Below are 18,852 nucleotides of genomic sequence, written 5' to 3' on the forward strand. Positions count from 1 at the left end.
TCTATGAATGTATTATATTATATTTTACAACGAAAAAAAGTACATCTTTATCATGAATGGAAATTCATACATTTATCATTATTAATCAAATATTTGTTCAGGTCCACATCAAATGAAACTGACAAAACTCTCATCTCCCATAATGCATTGCCAGTTTACCACCAGCTGCCAGCTGAGTTCTTCACCAATGCAAGTAAACTACGAGATGCCCTTTTTGGAAAGGAAGCACCCTTTCAGCTTACTTTATTAATTTCAATAAGGTAGGTCAAATAGTTAGTTGATTTACAACTATTTTCCAATATAAGGGGTCCTCGGCAACATGTTTGTTATAACGCATGTTATTATGGATGAATAGCGAGCTAACGCCAGCTAGCTAGCTAAAGTCGGGTCAACACAGTCGCTGGCTAACGTTAGCTGTGGTTATATTGCGGCTTTGTTTACACACTGTTTACAAAGGCCTGGATGCAAGTAGCTAGCTAGCCACTAGCCGGCTACCATCATCAGTGCACTCACCTGCAGCAAGGAACGACGAAGGGTAGGTAACCGGTACTACGTTGAACGGGCAGCTCCCATTTTTCTCTAGTAACGACGTTAGAAAGAGATAATATTTCAGAAATTGATTCTATCTCGAAATGGTATCACGCAATGCGACTTTACATTTTGTAAACTGAATTTGCTGACACGAGTTGCAAATTAATAATCATCAATAATAATATTAATGCTTGGTTTAACGATAAATTATTGTTATAGTGATGCATTAATAGTACATATGTAGGATCTTAATTTGATCACTCTTTTGTTGATGAGAATTTTCCTGCACGGCAGGAAATACAAACTTAATCGTGTTTTCAAGGTTTTAAAAGGCTTCTAAAATTTGTAATTTAGCTTTAAAATGTCGGACATGATTTGCCCTAATAAAAAATGTATCAATCCCTACAAAACATGACCATTAATTAGAATCCACATAGCTAATAATTCACATTTCCTGTTGCTTCATGATTATGTTCCTGCTGTAGCAAACTGCCACAAATTAAAATCCTACATCTGTAGCTATTATGTAGAAATGCTGCTTTTGAAATTCGGCCTATATAGGCTAGGTTTGAAGTTTGCCCACTGAATAACCTATGGGCTTAACCGTCTTTGTGACTATTTGTCTTAAGGTTATGGAGCTGTCGTCTCAAGACCCTCATCCTATGGCTTTGGATCTCTCAAAGAGATGTGGGAAGAGTCATCTGAATCCCAGGACCACAGAGGTTCTGGACCTGATGAAGAAGCCCAGCTGGCACAGCATCACTGATGACCATGTGTCCATGCCCTGCATGCAGCTCCTCTCTGAGAAAACACTAACAGACACAGGTGTCAGACTTTCCTATGGGACTAGGACTTGTGTTCGCTCCCCCCTTTTACATAATGGTATGGACAGAAGCTTACGGGACTCAGGGTTGTACGAGCCACACCCTACAGAGAGCCTAAATGCAGAGAGCCCCATTTCTGAAAGTATTGATGGAGACGAGAGTCAGAGTGACTCTGATGTCATTTTGCTTGTTTCCAGTTCTAAGGAAGCACCCTCACCTCAGGACTATTTAGACAGGGGATCTGTTAGTCCCTTAGTAGATTCTCCGTCCCCTGGCGCTGTCTCTTTGGGTGAAGCTAAAGGTTGTTTTCTACTGCCCCAGACACTGAGTTCCCCCAGTCCTGACAATACATATTCAGAAGATTCATCTGAAAGCACAGAGGAGATGTCGGTGAATGCAAAACCTGTTCTTAACCTGTCGGAATTAGCTGCTGTGTATGGGAAATATGGCAGGTCTCCTGTGGATATCTCAAGTGATGATAGTGATGTCATTGAAGTTCCCATCACCAATGAAAATAAAAAGATTCACAGTTTACCTGTTGATGTTCAAAATGAGAAACGGCTGACAGGGGAAGCTAGTAATGTTGTAAAAAAAAGCCTTTCTCCACATCCTAGAACAATACAGCCTGGGGTCAGCGCTCAGAAACTCACCAACAATGTCACTCGCCATCATTCAAAAATACATACCAAAAACTCAAGTAGAATATTACCCAAGGAACATTCTGGCGACACAATGGACTCAAAAGAGAAGTCATCTAGTTCAGAGGATGAGTCTTGGTTACAGCCAACTGTCTACCTGTACAGGTGTGTAGTAGAATCTGATGACTTTGATGTGGACCGTCGGACAGTTCGACAGGACCCCTCTGAGAGCCTACGTTCCTCTAGAAGGCCACAGAGAGGATCATCACCTGCTACAGAGTCAAGACCCAAGGCCACACATGTGGATGACATCCAACAGGAGTGGACAAAGCCCTCTTCACCCAGGAGCAAAAGGTCAGGAACCAAGCAGAAAACCCACCAGAGAAGCCCAGCAAAGCAGGCCGCAAGTAGTAGAAAAGCAGCAGCAAGTAAAACAAAACAGAGGGAGAAACACAAACAAGCCGGCTCATCCTCCATGTTCTCCCATGAAGAGGCAGAAATCAAGCTGAAATATGCAAGCTACAAACAGGACAAAAGGGCCAGTAAATCAGAGGACTTTTGCCCTTTTGTGCACATGGAGCAGAGGGAGTACTCTGCTTGTACAGTGATCAACGATCAGCAGGAGGAGAAGGATATGAGGCGTAACAAAGGACAGCAACAACAACCAACTGGGTCTGGATCTTTGTCTGGTGTCGTTCCTAAGACGTCTTGTTATCGTCTGGGTCGCCTCAACTCAAAGAGTAAGTGTCAGCCCCTAATGGTGTGCTGCCTGTGTGGTGGGTCTGCTAATGCTGTGGGCCTAGGGGACCTACACGGACCTTACTATCCAACTGGACCTGCTTTGGAGGAACAAGGCAAACAGCAGGCCCAGAGGGAAGAATACAAGGACAGTGAACTGTCTGTAGATTGTAAGATAGGCCTATGTGGCCAGGTAGGGGAGAATGGGTTATATGAACTGAGCAATGTGCCTAGAGTAGAGGCTGTAGTTGATGACTGCTGCATCACAGTCAGTGATTGTGAAAGCTCTACTTTGCCTTCAGCCAAAAAGCTCAGAACAAATGGCTGCGTGATGGACGACCACAGTCTGCCTGTGGTGCCCCACAACACCAATGAATGCTGGATCCACGAGGACTGTGGCATATGGTCCACAGGTGTTTTCTTAGTTAAAGGAAAGCTCTACGGCTTGGAGGAGGCTGTTAGGTTCGCCCAAGAAACAGTGAGTCAAATTCAACGATACCTCTTTGTTTGAGATAATGTGCATTTGTGCTTGCGTATCTCGAGTGCAACATAGATGAGAACATAACTGAAAATATGATCATATTGCTGTGTATGCTAAATCAAAATGCATTGGTGTCTTCCTAACATTCCTGAAATGTAGCTTCGGTCTGCCTCACTTTATCAAAATATGTAAACAAGGTCAAACTGAAGCAGCTCAGATAGACAGAGGACCATTATGCTTGTGACTAGGTAACACACAATACCTTACTCCTTCACTGTGTCCTTGGCCTCTCAAATACAGCTTTATGCAAATATGCTTTTTTACATTTCCTTTCTTCTCCAGGTGTGTTCAACATGCCACGCAGCAGGTGCAACCATGGGCTGCTTCCAGAAAGGGTGCCCCAATAAGTACCACTACAGCTGTGCAGCTCAGTCAGGTGGGAAGCTGTCCTGCTCTGCCTATGTACAATTATGTCAATGAAGAAACATTGTGTTGACTAAATGCTTTATTTTCTGTCTCTTCGCAGGCTGTGTGCTTAACGAGGAAAACTTCTCCATGAGATGTCCAAAGCACAAGGTAGATGTAGCAATTGTCATTCCAGCAGTACCTGGTAAAATAACAAAACACAGGATGTTTAAGGAAATATATATTTGTGAATAGCTATCTTACTAACATTTACAAATGTAAGAGTAATGATTAATAAATGGTGAGCAAACGGTTTGTAAATGCCTTATAAATGGTTTATTATGGACCCTTAAAATATAGGGTTGCCTAAAGATCATTACTTTTTGATTGGCGATCTAGGCTATTAGTGCAGTGTTTCTGAAATATTGCACTTTTGTCCTTTCCAGAATAAATCATTCAGAGGTGTGAACATGCCAGACAACAGATGACAGGAGAGAAGGAATTGGACACCATGGAAGGTATGTGATTTTTTATGCCCTTGACATGTTACATTCATCATGTGAGACCAGACGGTTTAAAGTGTACTAACTATAGATGTGTGTTTGGAAGGGCTCCGGGTTTATTTGTAAATAGGACGGTATTTAGTCATTGATGCTCATCAGTCAGACTGTGAGAGATCTGTGATTGTGCATCGTGTTAGAGCTTGTTTTAGTGTTTGGAACAGCTACGCTTCCCTAAGACTGTGTTGATTTGATTGTTTTCTCCACAAATAAGTTGAGCATCTTTACCCACAGTATGTTTAAAACAGGACTTGGGGTAAGATTTCACTATTGTTGAAAGTGACATCAAACTCAAACAAGTTTGTGCTAACGATCCTCTGGAGCAGTAGTTCCCAAACTGGGTCGGGACCCACTTGTGGGTTGTGGCAGGGGTCCAGGTGGGACCCTGGCAGAACAAGGTGTGAAAAAGCAATGAGACTGATTTGCCAACTGTGCTAAAAGAATATCCTCAATCTGCTGCAAGGGCTTCTGGGTTAACATTCATAACATACCATGTTGAAACTGATTTCGATTTGCTCTGCAGTTGTAAAAAAAAAAAAGATGTTTTTATCTCGGGCAAGAGATAAATGAGTGAATGTGGTGCAGAAAATATGTACTTTCACACCCATGTCGATTTCAGTGTGTGACCCTAGCTACTATATAGCTGTACTGTAAACTTGAGTAACTGATTATTTTTGTCCAATTCTATAACAGTGTGTCACTGTTCCCTTGTGTTTCCCTGACAGCTAAACCTCATTGGCAGCAGCCATCGGATAGATACTCTCCTTCAACCCAGAGAAGAGGCTGTGGAAGAACTGCAACATTCTATTCATGTTTTCTTTTATCTCTTGAATGTTTACATTGAGTCCATGTTACTTTAGTATTATTAATGATTCTGAATTGATTGTTCCAATGAAGCCAAATGCTCTTATTTTGTGTCTGCCTGCAGATGGCCGTGGTCTTTTTGGCCCATCTCCACTGTAGAAGCTTGAGAGTTGTGTTGCCAGGTTTGTTGTGCTATTTGCTTTGTTGAAAGACCAAAATATCACTGTTGGTCCTCTGTTTTATTTTGTTGAAGTTTTATATCTATGTTTGGTCTTTTTACCTTTTAATACTGAAAGTATGATTGACATGTTTTTGTGTTCACAATGTGTGACAGACTTGCTATTGTTTCCTTATTTGATAGGAACCTTTATTTAATAGGAACCCTGAGAGAACAATAGTTCCGTTCAGTATTCATCCTAATTAACAGTGATTGAAAGGCCAACCAGTCACTCCCCTGATAATATGACTTGTTTTGCAAGATTGCTACTTTGAAATTCAGATTTCTGTATGTTACTATAAGGATTTTTGCATCTCAGATTATCCTGGTGGTATGCTTTGGTAATCATTCGGATCTAAATGTCAACAGAGGAAGTGATGGATCTCCAGAAAGGCTTCTATGGCTGCGCTTACACAGGCAGCCCAATTCGGATATTCTTTCCATTAATTGGTCTTTTGACCAATCACTTCAGATCTTTTCACATCAGACCTTTTTCAGATCTGATTGGTCAAAAGACCATTTTAGTGAAAAAAATATCACAATCGGGCTGCCTATCTAAATGCAGTCATGAAGACATATTTATTTTCTATTTATGATTTAATCATGTCGTGCATATTTATGTAATGTTCAGCTGACATGGTGGTAGTCCTGCTCAATGAGGAAAAGGTACAATGTCTGTTTTGCACAAAGTTTGCAAAGGTTGGTACATTCAACCCACTGGGCACACACTGGTTGAATCAACGTTGTTTCCACGTCATTTTAATAAAATGACGTTGAACCACGGTGGAATAGACGTTGCATTGACGTCTGCCCAGTGTGAAGTGATTTTAAATTTGACCTGATATCATTGGCTCTAGAGATTATGATTTTATACTGGGTTCTGTTAATGCAGTCCATTAAGGAAATGTATGGGTGTTCCAGTCTTACATATGTGTGAGGAAGAGATGGCTAACACATGGAATTAATTGTCTGTAACAGCTTGCAACTGTTGCCTTTTTGTCACCTGTTTGAATAAAAGCTGACATTCTTGTGTACGTCACCTGTTTTAAGATGTGATCCTTTTCATCATAATGAATCTCTTTTATTAGATGTAGCCGTGATTCAGTGGGACAGGTTAGGTTAAGATATTCTGTATAAAAATGCTTGAACATATGTTGAACTTGTGTAGCACACAACAAAGGGAAGTCTGGATGTATCCGTGCTGTTTATGTTCTCTATGTAAGTACAGTAATTGTAGATAACTGCCCTATTCTAGACTGCTACAGTCATGTTGAACCATTCACCCTCTCCTTGTATGAATAATTATTCTGCAAACTGTTCAGACGCCTTCTGTGATCTATTCTTCTATTCCTCTACCTTTGTTATCAGGAATAATCTGCGCTCAATGTTTTACTGAACGTGTCTGCCTCACTTTTAACTGGGTGTCATCCTGACCTGGTGGGTGGTGCTCAAAGAGCATATCTCACCTTGTTGAACCCCAGAATATAACCGTGTTCCCACCTGCTAAAATAGACTGGCATCCCATTCCTGTGTGAGAGACCTGTGGCTTTGTCTCCATGCAGAGGGTTTAACTGAGCAAATCTCTGCATTTTAAGCAGCCAATTTCAAAGAGAATATTCAAACAGCTGTTGTGTTTCCTCCCCATGGAAGATGAGACTATATTTAGCTGCCTTTCATTACAAGGGTTTACACATGGACAGCCATTTGGAATGGCAGCTCCATATGCTAACAGTTTCATCTCTTAGGATCTTAATTTTAGCACTTTTGTTGCTGAGAATGCTCCTGCACTGCAGGAAGTACCGATGAACTTTGTGATTTACATAAATTCACTGAAAACCCACACTAACACATGGTTATACAGTGTCTTCAGAAAGCTTGTAGCATCATACCCAAGAAGACTCATTGCTGTGATCGCTGGCAAAGGTTCTTCAACAAAGTACTGAGTAAAGGGTCTGATACTTTTGTAAATTTGATATTTCAGTCTTTTTACTTTAACATTTTCAAAAAACATGTTTTTGCTTCGTCATTATGGAGTATTGTGTGTAGATTGATGAGGGGTAAAAACTATTGTATACATTTTAGAATAAAGCTGTAACAACAAAATGTGAAAAAAGTCAAGCGGTTTGAATACTTTTCCAAAGGTATTAACAGTAGCACTTTTCATGTAGCCTACTTTTGGCTTAATTATTTTCCTGTGACAATATAGATCAAATGAAGATCCTACACCTGTAGGTGACTGATGATGCTGGCTGTCTGTCTGAAATGACAGATGCTGAAGAGTTTGGTGGAAAAAACCAAACATGTATTATGCCTCATTGGACAATTATGAAACACTTGCATCATCCAACATAATGTGGGTTGTATTTCAGCCATTATGACAGTGGAAATATTGCTTCTTGCATAAATACCATGACATTTCACATTTTTCCTACAGTACCCTACTGTAAGTATTTCCCCAACCCTGTCCTCTATCACCAATGTGTGGGATCCAACAAGTTGACACATCAGTTAATGCTGTGACCGGGTATAAGAGATATTCATATAACGTAGGTGTAAGTTGTAAACACAGCAAAACACGTCAGATAATGCTGTAACTAGGGCAGTTCCATGATAAAAGCCTTTTCAAATGTTGACCTGGTATAAAAAATATTAATATAACGCAGGCGTAGGTTGTAAACACAGTAGAACTCATCAGATAATGCTGTAACTAGAGCAGTTCCACGATAAGAGCCTTGTCAAATGTTGACGGTATAAGAAAAATGTATTTAACGTAGGTGTAAGTTGCAAACACGGCAAAATGCCAGCCTCATAATTGCTAAACTTGTTTAACTTTGGGCCATTTCAGTGAATGGAGTGACCTATGAGAGCTATCATTTAACTATGTATCAAGTGGTTTGTTAGGACAAGCGTTTTAGCTGTATCTAAGATAAATAATCGCTCTTGTTTATCTTAGAGATTAAGTTAAGAGAGACAGGGAGAGCTCTGTCACGCTAAGTTGTCTCATTATAATGTTTATGCCTAAGGCCCACACTTCTCTCTCTCACTCGTTCTCTTTCTCCATCTCTCTCCCAATCTTTCTCTCCTGCTCCCTCCGTCTCGTTCTCTCACTCTTTCTCTCTCTCTCTGTGCATGCAGCAGCCTTAGCTCTGGGCGCAGTGTTATCTCAGCTCCCAGGACTCTGACAGGCTTATTCGATCACAATCCCTCCCACTATCTCAGCAGCTCAGCACAGCAGCACAATGCCATTGCAGGTCACTCAGAATCTCCTCATCCAGGGTCACAAAATAAAGGATGCACAACAGGGCCATGCACAGACCATTTGGGGCCAGTGAAAAAAAAGGGCTCTCCCCCCAAAAATGTCCCGCATCAATTATTACAAGAACAGAGGAAAGCAGCACAATCTGATGAGTAAAGTATTTTGCTAAACTATTTTGAACTGGAATAAATGCTGCACTTATTAACAATGACCAACACAATTCCAGTCATCATAGAAGATAAGAAATAATGTAGCCTACCATTACTAGGCTATATCCAACACAACTCCATTTGTTGTCACTATCATGTATCCCAGTGGTTTTCAAACTTTTTGACCCATGACCCCGATTAAGGACTGGTACAACACCTGTGACCCCAATGCAAGCACATGCACATGTGTACAAACGAACATGCGGGCACAGTCGCTGCACAAATGTAGCCTGTCACTACAGCCATAAACAGTGAGGCATTTTAAAAACGCAATATAGACTACAGAACTGCGTTTTATACCTGCATTTATAGCTGAAATTAATGTTAGCAGCCAATATCAACTTGGGGTATATCATGTCACTTCTCTGGAGACAAGAGCAATCATACGGCCTGCTTGTAGCATACTATAAGTGGAGGTTGCAGGATCAGATGGAAAGCATGCTGTCTACACGGCGCCATCATTTTGGAGTGCATCCTGCCTGCAGAGTGCTCGTTAGCAGCAGGGTACCCCTGTTCTTCCTCACAAATATCGTAATAAATTCGCACAGCGCCATCATTTTTGAGTACATCCTGCCTGCGGAGTGCTCATTGGCAGCAGAGTTGCCCTGTTCTTCCTCACAAATATTGTAATAAATTTGCCAAAATATGTTACATCTTCATCCCATAATATTGAAGGCATTTTGCAGCTGCTTATCTTTAGACAGTAGCCACCCAAACTTGGTCAGAAATATGAAAATTATAAATCAAATCGTCAGGTAGCCTATTGTTCTGGCAAACTGTATTTCATATGGATGATAAATGTACGCCTACTATGGGATGACATGAAAGTGTGTGCATGTATAGAAAATTATGAAAGTGAAAATGTGTTTCAGGGTGAATTTGCTTGAAGATTAAAGTGCGGTTAGCCTGGCAAAATGAAACCATTTTTTTCTGGTCACTTATCTGGATATGCGATGATTGGTCATTGGTCAACAATCAAGACGAGCAACTATTTGATTCTGAAGCATAGATGAGAATTTAAGGAAGGGCAGTGGATTCATAACGACAAAGACAACGAAAATAATTTTTCCCAGGGTGGGTGGGGGGGTGGGTGGGGGGGGGTCCACCCAGGCCTATGCCTAATGCACAAAACGTGAAAGCACAAAATAACATCATTATAACTCTTATCTCTGCCAAAATATCTGCCCTCACAAATTCTCTGTTACATAATCAGATGTCACACATTTGAGGCACACATGCACCACCAACCAGACAGCATCAATCCAGGCATAATAGATCAAACACCATCTTTGCAAATCATGTAAGTGCCCCCAGAGTATATCACCGTGACATAGGTTACAGCTCTGTACTTTGTCAGCGGCGCCAGTCATTTTGGCAGCACGCAATCGAGAATCAATATTTCACCACACTATTACAGATTGGCTTGTGTTGTTGAAACCCAAAAATAACCTGGAGAATTAAGGAGTGCATCAGGTTAACGGTGTTGGACACAGTGTGATAAATGTTGGACCATGAGGGATGGCTTCTTCTCTCCCCTGGGTTCAATGTCCTTGTACTGTATGTCCTTGAAGATGTCATGTAATAGAAACATGCATGCTTATTGCTGCCATAGTGTTGAATATTTCATTATTTGGCTCAGTAGTATCCTCAGTGAAAGAAGTTGTGGAATCACCTTCACATTAATATTTTATTGTCGTGTAACCATGACTCAATCTACTCTTTGAAAAATAGTTGTTCATGTTGGTATGGAGAATTTCCTAATAGAGATTATTTAAAAAAATGTATGTCTGATTATCTTTTAGAATTTGAGTCAGACTATTTTTCATAATCTGAGTCAGATTCTTTTTTATTGCTTGAGTCAGATAATTTTTTAGAATTTGAGTCCATTTCACACCAGTTATCTATTTTTTGCCAGACATTTTTCTGTGTGATATGTCTTAATTTCTTGTTCTCCCTCTTTTTTCTTTTTGTTCATTTTTGGATTATGTGTCTATTGGTATTGGCAGATATTGCTGCACTGTTGGAGCTAGAATCATAAGTATTTTGCTGCATCTGCAATAACATCTACAAAACTGTGATTTGATTTTAGATTTGATTTGAGATGTCTATATGTAGAGAACTTGCTCCCAACAATATACTCTTGTGGATGTGAAAAGCCTCCTGCATGTTTAACCCTCAAGGTTTTCCAACCTCCAGGACTTGGAGATTAAATGTACAGTTTCACTAGACCTGTAAACCATTCCTCTCTCTACTTGGCAATGAGTTCACACGCTCTTACACACTTGCTCAAGGCTCTTATAAAGGCTTGTCCACACAAGCTAGTTTAATATCCCTCAGAGTTGGATACAGTATCACACTCTTTTTATTCACACCTAAAGATGTAAAATCTTCATTTGAGCCAGTTTGCTACAGCAGGAAAACAATCCTGCAGCAACAGGAAATGGGAATTATTATGTGGATTATAACTAATGGACATTTTTGTTGGTGTTGATACACAAAATCAAGTCTGAAATTTCTAAATGGAAATTATAAACTTCAGAAGCCTTTTTAAACCTTGAAAACACTACAAGTTTTCCTGCAACAGGGTGATTGAATTAAGATCCTACATCTGTACAGCTCATCTCTGTGGTTGTCAGTGGTGTGTGTACTGGGAGCAGAGTCAGGTGCAGGAGAGCAGAGAGTTGTGAACAGGCGCACACTTTATTTAGGCAGGAGAAACCAACAGACGGACACCACTGCGTCAAAACCTCCAGCCCATAGGCAAAAGTGCAACACGCAAACAGTCACAATAATTATGTTCAAACAAATAAACATATCTCGTGAATAAAACACGGAACAAACGAACACCAGTCTAGCGCGTCAAAATTGACACGTAACACAAACAATTACACACAAAGACATGAGGGGGAACAGAGGAATAAATACATGTAGTGTGATTGGGGAATGAAAACCAGGTGTGCAGGGAACAAGACAAAACAAATGGATAAATGAAAAATGGAGTGGCGATGGCTAGAAAGCCGGTGACGTCGACCGCCGAACACCGCCCGAACAAGGAGAGGAAGTCGTGACAGTGGTCTTACACTCTGTGTGCATGATTAGCTAAAGAGACTGAACATCATTGTATTTTTTTCATTAGAAGTAACATTCAGATAGTATTTAAGGATGTATCAAACCATTATCCTCCCAGCCGCTCTCCCCCTGCTAGCCACAGCTACAGTAGAGACAGTAAACATGACAGTGGAGTGGAGAGGCAGTGAGGTGTGCAGTGCAGTGCTCAATAGTAATTGCTATGCTGAACATGCAGCCCTGATGATTTCCACTCCAGCAGCAGCAGCACTGCCTTGGCCAGGGTGAACTGTTGGTTTCCCTGCTGTGCTGCATCCAAGCAGATCCACAGGCCTGCCCTGGTACTGGCTGTCTCAAGCACTGATGCTCACCCTATTCACTCACCCCCTCTCATTATCTCCACAAGTTCCATCATTGTGATACACAGTGTCGGCCCCAGAAAGAATATCAAATATTTTTCAGGCCTCCTGAGTGGCGCAGCGGTCTAAGGCACTGCATCACAGTGCTAGAGGCGTCACTACAGACCCAGGTTTGATCCCGGGCTGTATCACAACCGGCCGTGATCGGGAGTCCCATAGGGCGGTGCACAATTGGGCTAGGGAAGGGTTTGGCTGGGGGGGCTTCACTTGGCTCATCACGCTCTAGTGACTCCTTATGGTGGGCCGTACTCCTGCAGGCTGACCTCAGTTGTCAGGTGAACAGTGTTTCCTCAGGCACATTGGTGTAGCTGACTTCCGGGTTAAGTGGGCGGGTGTTAGAAGCACAGTTTGGTGGGTCTTGTTTCGGAGGACGCATGACTCGATCTTCGCCTCCCAAGCCCGTTGGGGAGTTGCAACAATGAGACAAGATAGAAATTGGGGAGAAAAAAATCAAATATACATTTACATTTACATTTAAGTCATTTAGCAGACGCTCTTATCCAGAGCGACTTACAAATTGGTGCATTCCCCTTATGATATCCAGTGGAACAACCACTTTACAATAGTGCATCTAAATCTTTTAAGGGGGGGGGGGGGTTAGAAGGATTACTTTATCCTATCCCAGGTATTCCTTAAAGAGGTGGGGTTTCAGGTGTCTCCGGAAGGTGGTGATTGACTCCGCTGTCCTGGCGTCGTGAGGGAGCTTGTTCCACCATTGGGGTGCCAGAGCAGCGAACAGTTTTGACTGGGCTGAGCGGGAACTGTGCTTCCTCAGAGGTAGGGGGGCCAGCAGGCCAGAGGTGGATGAACGCAGTGGCCTTGTTTGGGTGTAGGGCCTGATCAGAGCCTGAAGGTACGGAGGTGCCGTTCCCCTCACAGCTCCGTAGGCAAGCACCATGGTCTTGTAGCGGATGCGAGCTTCAACTGGAAGCCAGTGGAGAGAGCGGAGGAGCGGGGTGACGTGAGAGAATATAAATATATATTTTTCAAATGAGCTAGCAACATTTTGTGGCCAGTAGTCTTCGAACTACACTCTACATTATTAGACTACATAAACCTTTTGCAAGTAGTTATTGATTAGTAGTGAGGATTTAACGTGGTTTAACTAGAAATCCTGGGTCACATTTGCCAAAAACCCATCTGGGATTGTATAATACAGACCAGCCCTGTTTTGGATGGAATCACTTTACTGTACATCACAACTGAGCAGAAACAATGCATCAGTGGTTTCAGAATTGAGTGGGGCATCATTGAGTGAGCGCTCTAAAATGCCTTTTAAATAAACACCAGAACCATGATTCATCCAGATTAATTATACTTTCAACAAAATACAGAGGGGTCATTTCCACCGTGATCTAGTCTAGTAGCACATCTCCTTTCTGTTGCCACCAGCCAGCCATGCTGCAGCCTCTCGGGCACCGCAAACTTCAAAACCACACAACAGATTCAAGCTTCATTTCAGATTGCTTTATTTCATTTTGAATGAAAGGAGAGGAAAGTTTAGGGAAGACAGCGTTCTATTGGATGGACTGAATAAGAGACGAGTTCTAGCAGCGCATGTTCTACAGACAAACTCCACAACACGGCAGCGTGGTAAAATTACAGGGCACAGAAAGACAAGGAAATCCCATAACATTACTAATAACAAAACACATAAATAACAGATTTATGAAATATCTACTCATGGGAATATATCAGCAGCTGAGAGGCAACAGAACTGGACTGCTGCTTTCAAAATGCATTGATGTTTATTTAAAGACAAAAAAGTGCTGAATTAATTTTTCTCCTGATCAGTCTAGTGTGTTTCTGATGGGGTGGTGGGTGTGGCAGAGGGGGAAATAGGGCCCAGTGTGTTTGCCTCTGTTTACATACAATAACTATTTTTTCGAGTGGCAGAAAAATAAATACTGCAACTTTTCACAGATTTATTTCAACAGCGTTTCTCCAGAGCAATATTGATTCATGCAAACATTTCTGAAAAACACAACACACAGAGAGAGTAGAGTCTATTCCAAAATGAACTGTTGTGCATTTCTCCCAAATGCCTCATGTATTTCAGATTTACATGGTGGACATTATATCCAGTATCCCATCCTGTTTTCCAGATTTTGAAATGTTTCCCTTTTAAAGGTAAGTCACACAAAATAAAACAAATAATTCAAGTCACATCCCAAACGTGCTTGAGGACATGTAGGTAGTATCCCCATAGTCCAACTACATCGTCTGTGATCTTGTGATGGAAGCCTATACAAATATAGCACGTCAAATACAATGGAACAATTCTTTTTTGCTATTTCAGCCCTAGATTTTGTTTTGAGAACAATATCAAATTATGCAAATTTGTGCTACAGCAAAAGTTCACTATACAACAATTTTTTTGCACATATTTTTCACTGGCACAATTACTGTACGAGCTGATTTCACAAATGTTTTCTTTATTAACCATGCAATTAAAAAAATGCTCATCCATTCATCCTTTGATGCTTTCATCTGACATCTGCATGTACACATTTGCCAAACTAATGTATAAAATAAAAGACCAGTCAAGGAAATTCATTTTTAGGATTCTGCCCTTTAACTACAGTTAAAAGCTAAAAGATAACAAATGAGTTATGGTACGACATGCCCACAGAACATTTAGGTTCAGCTGGAGGTTTTAAATGATCCCCAAAAGAGGATGTATATGGTGTGTATTGGCCATATACTATCATAGTCTTTTAACAGTTTTTTTTACCCATATGGTATAATACATTATAAAGAGTATACCTGAGAAAACAAAATGAAACCACTTTATGCTTTACATAAAACATGGACATTTCGTCCTCATGTCACCATGACACAACAGTCAATAAACTAAAGTAAAACCATAGTAGCGTTAAGCTTCTAATGGTTATGTATACTGCAGGCTATCACATAAAGTCAGCATCGGTGTTCTTATCCATTACTGCATTACTGTCATGGTGTACCAGGCCTAGCAGGCATAGCACGCAGACAAGAGGAGGTGAACTAAACACTCTGACTGACATAATAATGCACTATACCTACTGCTATAGAGGTAATGGCCAACATCAACTTAATCCATTCACATGAGATGAAAAGCAGTTCCATGGGATTATATGACATTGCTATGGGGGAAGGTCAAATGCAGTTTCCCTTTTCAAAATGGCTGCTTAAATTGCACTAGCAGTAAAACATTGGCAAACGTAAAGTATCAAAAAAGTCAAATCTCTAATGCTACTTTATAAAATAAATAGCAAAAATATATGTTCAGAAATCAAGGACTCAAATAAATAATATTAACAAAAACTACATTACATAAAGAAAGCTCTTATACCCACAGAACATAAGGGTATACAATACAAACACACCATAGTACCATTGGTTCACATTGCACTATGGTAAAAGTCACAATGAAAGCCAACTTTACACTCTCCAATTATCTTTTACTGATGCAATTACAGCAGATTCAAAATGGTTTCATTTCTTCCATTATTCCATGAGCCATTTATCAGAGAAGTCATTTTTGCAGTGAAGTTGCTTGAACATATTGCTTTACGATAGGATCTGGTGAGCTCCAATACAACTTACCATGACATTATGTTGCTATTTTGTAAAAGCTTGTTTTGTCCTTCACATGTTTGTTGTCTCTGTCCGATCTTGTTGTATATTTTAGTCTGAATATAGCTACAGTACAATACATCAATAAATGCCTGAAGACGCCCACACATCTGTTCAGTAATCAGTACTGGTTGTGATTGTCTTTTGTCATTCCCTCAGAGTTAATTGTCAATAGGAATGTTTGTCAGAATCTATAGTGAAACAACCACCTCCTTCAAGCACCAACCATCATTTTTACTCATCTTCCTTTCTCCCCAGCCTGGTCTCAGAGCATTTCGTATTACTCTGTACATAAATCCGTGACACTCCATTTAGCATGATATGCTACGTTTCGTATGGTATGTATAATTTGTGGATGTCCATCACCCATTTCGTATGATATATAACGAATTACATTTCGTATTATATATTACAAATTTTCTAAACATACAATATTCGGCTTGTCTCCAAAAACACTCACAAACTTTTACAGATGTACAATCGAGGGCATCCTGTCGGGCTGTATCACCGCCTGGTACGGCAGCTGCTCCGCCCATAACCGGAAGGCTCTCCAGAGGGTAGTGAGGTCTGCACAACGCATCACCGGGTACAAACTACCTGCCCTCCAGGACACCTACACCACACGATGTCCCAGGAAGGCCAAAAATCATCAAGGACAACAACCACCCGAGCCACTGCCTGTTCACCACGCTATCATCCAGAAGGCGAGGTCAGTACAGGTGCATCAAAGCGGGGACCGAGAGACTGAAAAACAGCTTCTATCTCAAGGCAATCAGACTGTTAAACAGCCAGCACTAACATTGAGTGGCTGCTGCCAACATACTGACTCAACTCCAGCCACTTTAATAATGGAAAAACTGATGTAATCAATTTATCACTAGCCACGTTATACACTGCTCAAAAAAATAAAGGGAACACTTAAACAACACAATGTAACTCCAAGTCAATCACACTTCTGTGAAATCAAACTGTCCACTTAGGAAGCAACACTGATTGACAATAAATTTCACATGCTGTTGTGCAAATGGAATAGACAACAGGTGGAAATTATAGGCAATTAGCAAGACACCCCCAATAAAGGAGTGGTTCTGCAGGTGGGGACCACAGACCACTTCTCAGTTCCTATGCTTCCTGGCTGATGTTTTGGTCACTTTTGAATGCTGGCAGTGCTTTCACTCTAGTGGTAGCATGAGACGGAGTCTACAACCCACACAACTGGCTCAGGTAGTGCAGCTCATCCAGGATGGCACATCAATGCGAGCTGTGGCAAGAAGGTTTGCTGTGTCTGTCAGCGTAGTGTCCAGAGCATGGAGGCGCTACCAGGAGACAGGCCAGTACATCAGGAGACGTGGAGGAGGCCGTAGGAGGGCAACAACCCAGCAGCAGGACCGCTACCTCCACCTTTGTGCAAGGAGGAGCAGGAGAAGCACTGCCAGAGCCCTGCAAAATGACCTCCAGCAAGCCACAAATGTGCATGTGTCTGCTCAAACGGTCAGAAACAGACTCCATGAGGGTGGTATGAGGGCCCGACGTCCAAAGGTGGGGGTTGTGCTTACAGCCCAACACCGTGCAGGACGTTTGGCATTTGCCATAGAACACCAAGATTGGCAAATTCGCCACTGGTGCCCTGTGCTCTTCACAGATGAAAGCAGGTTCACACTGAGCACATGTGACAGACGTGACAGAGTCTGGAGACGCCGTGGAGAACGTTCTGCTGCCTTCAACATCCTCCAGCATGACCGGTTTGGCGGTGGGTCAGTCATGGTGTGGGGTGGCATTTCTTTGGGGGGCCGCACAGCCCTCCATGTGCTCGCCAGAGGTAGCCTGACTGCCATTAGGTACCGAGATGAGATCCTCAGACCCCTTGTGAGACCATATGCTGGTGCGGTTGGCCCTGGGTTCCTCCTAATGCAAGACAATGCTAGACCTCATGTGGCTGGAGTGTGTCAGCAGTTCCTGCAAGAGGAAGGCATTGATGCTATGGACTGGCCCGCCCATTCCCCAGACCTGAATCCAATTGAGCACATCTGGGACATCATGTCTCGCTCCATCCACCAACGCCACGTTGCACCACAGACTGTCCAGGAGTTGGCGGATGCTTTAGTCCAGGTCTGGGAGGAGATCCCTCAAGAGACCATCCGCCACCTCATCAGGAGCATGCCCAGGCGTTGTAGGGAGGTCATACAGGCACGTGGAGGCCACACACACTACTGAGATTCATTTTGACTTGTTTTAAGGACATTACATCAAAGTTGGATCAGCCTGTAGTGTGGTTTTCCACTTTAATTTTGAATGTGACTCCAAATCCAGACCTCCATGGGTTGATAAATTGGATTTCCATTGATTATTTTTGTGTGATTTTGTTGTCAGCACATTCAACTATGTAAAGAAAAAAGTATTTAATAAGATTATTTCTTTCATTCAGATCTAGGATGTGTTGTTTAAGTGTTCCCTTTATTTTTTTGAGCAGTATATAATGTTTACATACCCTACATTCTCATCCCATATGTATATACTGTACGCTATACCATCTACTGCATCTTGCCATCTTGATATAATTAAATGTATCACTAGCCACTTTAAACAATGCCACTTTATATAATATTCCCATATCCTACATTACTCATCTCATATGTATTTACTGTACGCTATACCATCTACTGCATCTTGCCATCTTGATGTAATGTATCACTAGCCACTTTAAACAATGCCACTTCATATAATGGTTTCATACCCTACATTACTCATCTCACGTATATACTGTACTCTATACCATCTACTGCATCTTGCCATCTTGATGTAATGTATCACTAGCCACGTTGAACAATGTCACTTCATATAATGTTTTCATACCCTGCATTGCTCATCTCATATGTATATACTGTACTCTTACCATCTACTGCATCTTGCCATCCTGATGTAATGTATCACTAGCCACGTTGAACAATGTCACTTCATATAATGTTTTCATACCCTGCATTGCTCATCTCATATGTATATACTGTACTCTATACCATCTACTGCATCTTGCCTATGCCGTTCGGCCATCACTCATTTATATATTTTTATGTACATATTCGTATTCA

At 41.5% G+C, this 18,852-nt stretch overlaps 1 protein-coding gene across 3 annotated transcripts; it reads left to right on the forward strand.

Moving 5' to 3' along the window:
- Positions 1-159: 159 nt before the first annotated feature.
- LOC115202845 (transcription factor 20) lies at positions 160-6,237 on the forward strand. Of its 3 annotated transcripts, XM_029766940.1 has the most exons (7): positions 160-260; positions 1,161-2,733; positions 3,034-3,209; positions 3,555-3,648; positions 3,739-3,788; positions 4,064-4,135; positions 4,903-6,237. In XM_029766940.1, exons 2-6 carry the CDS (start codon positions 1,164-1,166, stop codon positions 4,103-4,105), a joined length of 1,932 nt encoding a protein of 643 aa, XP_029622800.1. In that variant the 5' UTR covers positions 160-260; positions 1,161-1,163; the 3' UTR covers positions 4,106-4,135; positions 4,903-6,237. The 3 variants fall into 3 exon arrangements, with proteins under 3 accessions (XP_029622800.1, XP_029622791.1, XP_029622782.1); XM_029766931.1 differs by having other exon boundaries at positions 160-535; positions 1,161-3,209; XM_029766922.1 differs by having other exon boundaries at positions 1,161-3,209.
- Positions 6,238-18,852: the final 12,615 nt, after the last annotated feature.

This window comes from Salmo trutta, chromosome 1, assembly GCF_901001165.1.
Source record: "Salmo trutta chromosome 1, fSalTru1.1, whole genome shotgun sequence".
Taxonomy (NCBI): domain Eukaryota; kingdom Metazoa; phylum Chordata; class Actinopteri; order Salmoniformes; family Salmonidae; genus Salmo; species Salmo trutta.

What these genes read in the sequence shown, in the direction of transcription:
- LOC115202845 (XM_029766931.1), top strand. Translation starts at nt 1,164, where the DNA reads ATGGAGCTGTCGTCTCAAGACCCTCATCCTATGGCTTTGGATCTCTCA. An exon ending in CAGCTGTGCAGCTCAGTCAG is followed by an intron (nt 3,649 to 3,738) that starts GTGGGAAGCTGT and finishes GTCTCTTCGCAG; the next exon opens with GCTGTGTGCTTAACGAGGAA. An exon ending in TGAGATGTCCAAAGCACAAG is followed by an intron (nt 3,789 to 4,063) that starts GTAGATGTAGCA and finishes TGTCCTTTCCAG; the next exon opens with AATAAATCATTCAGAGGTGT.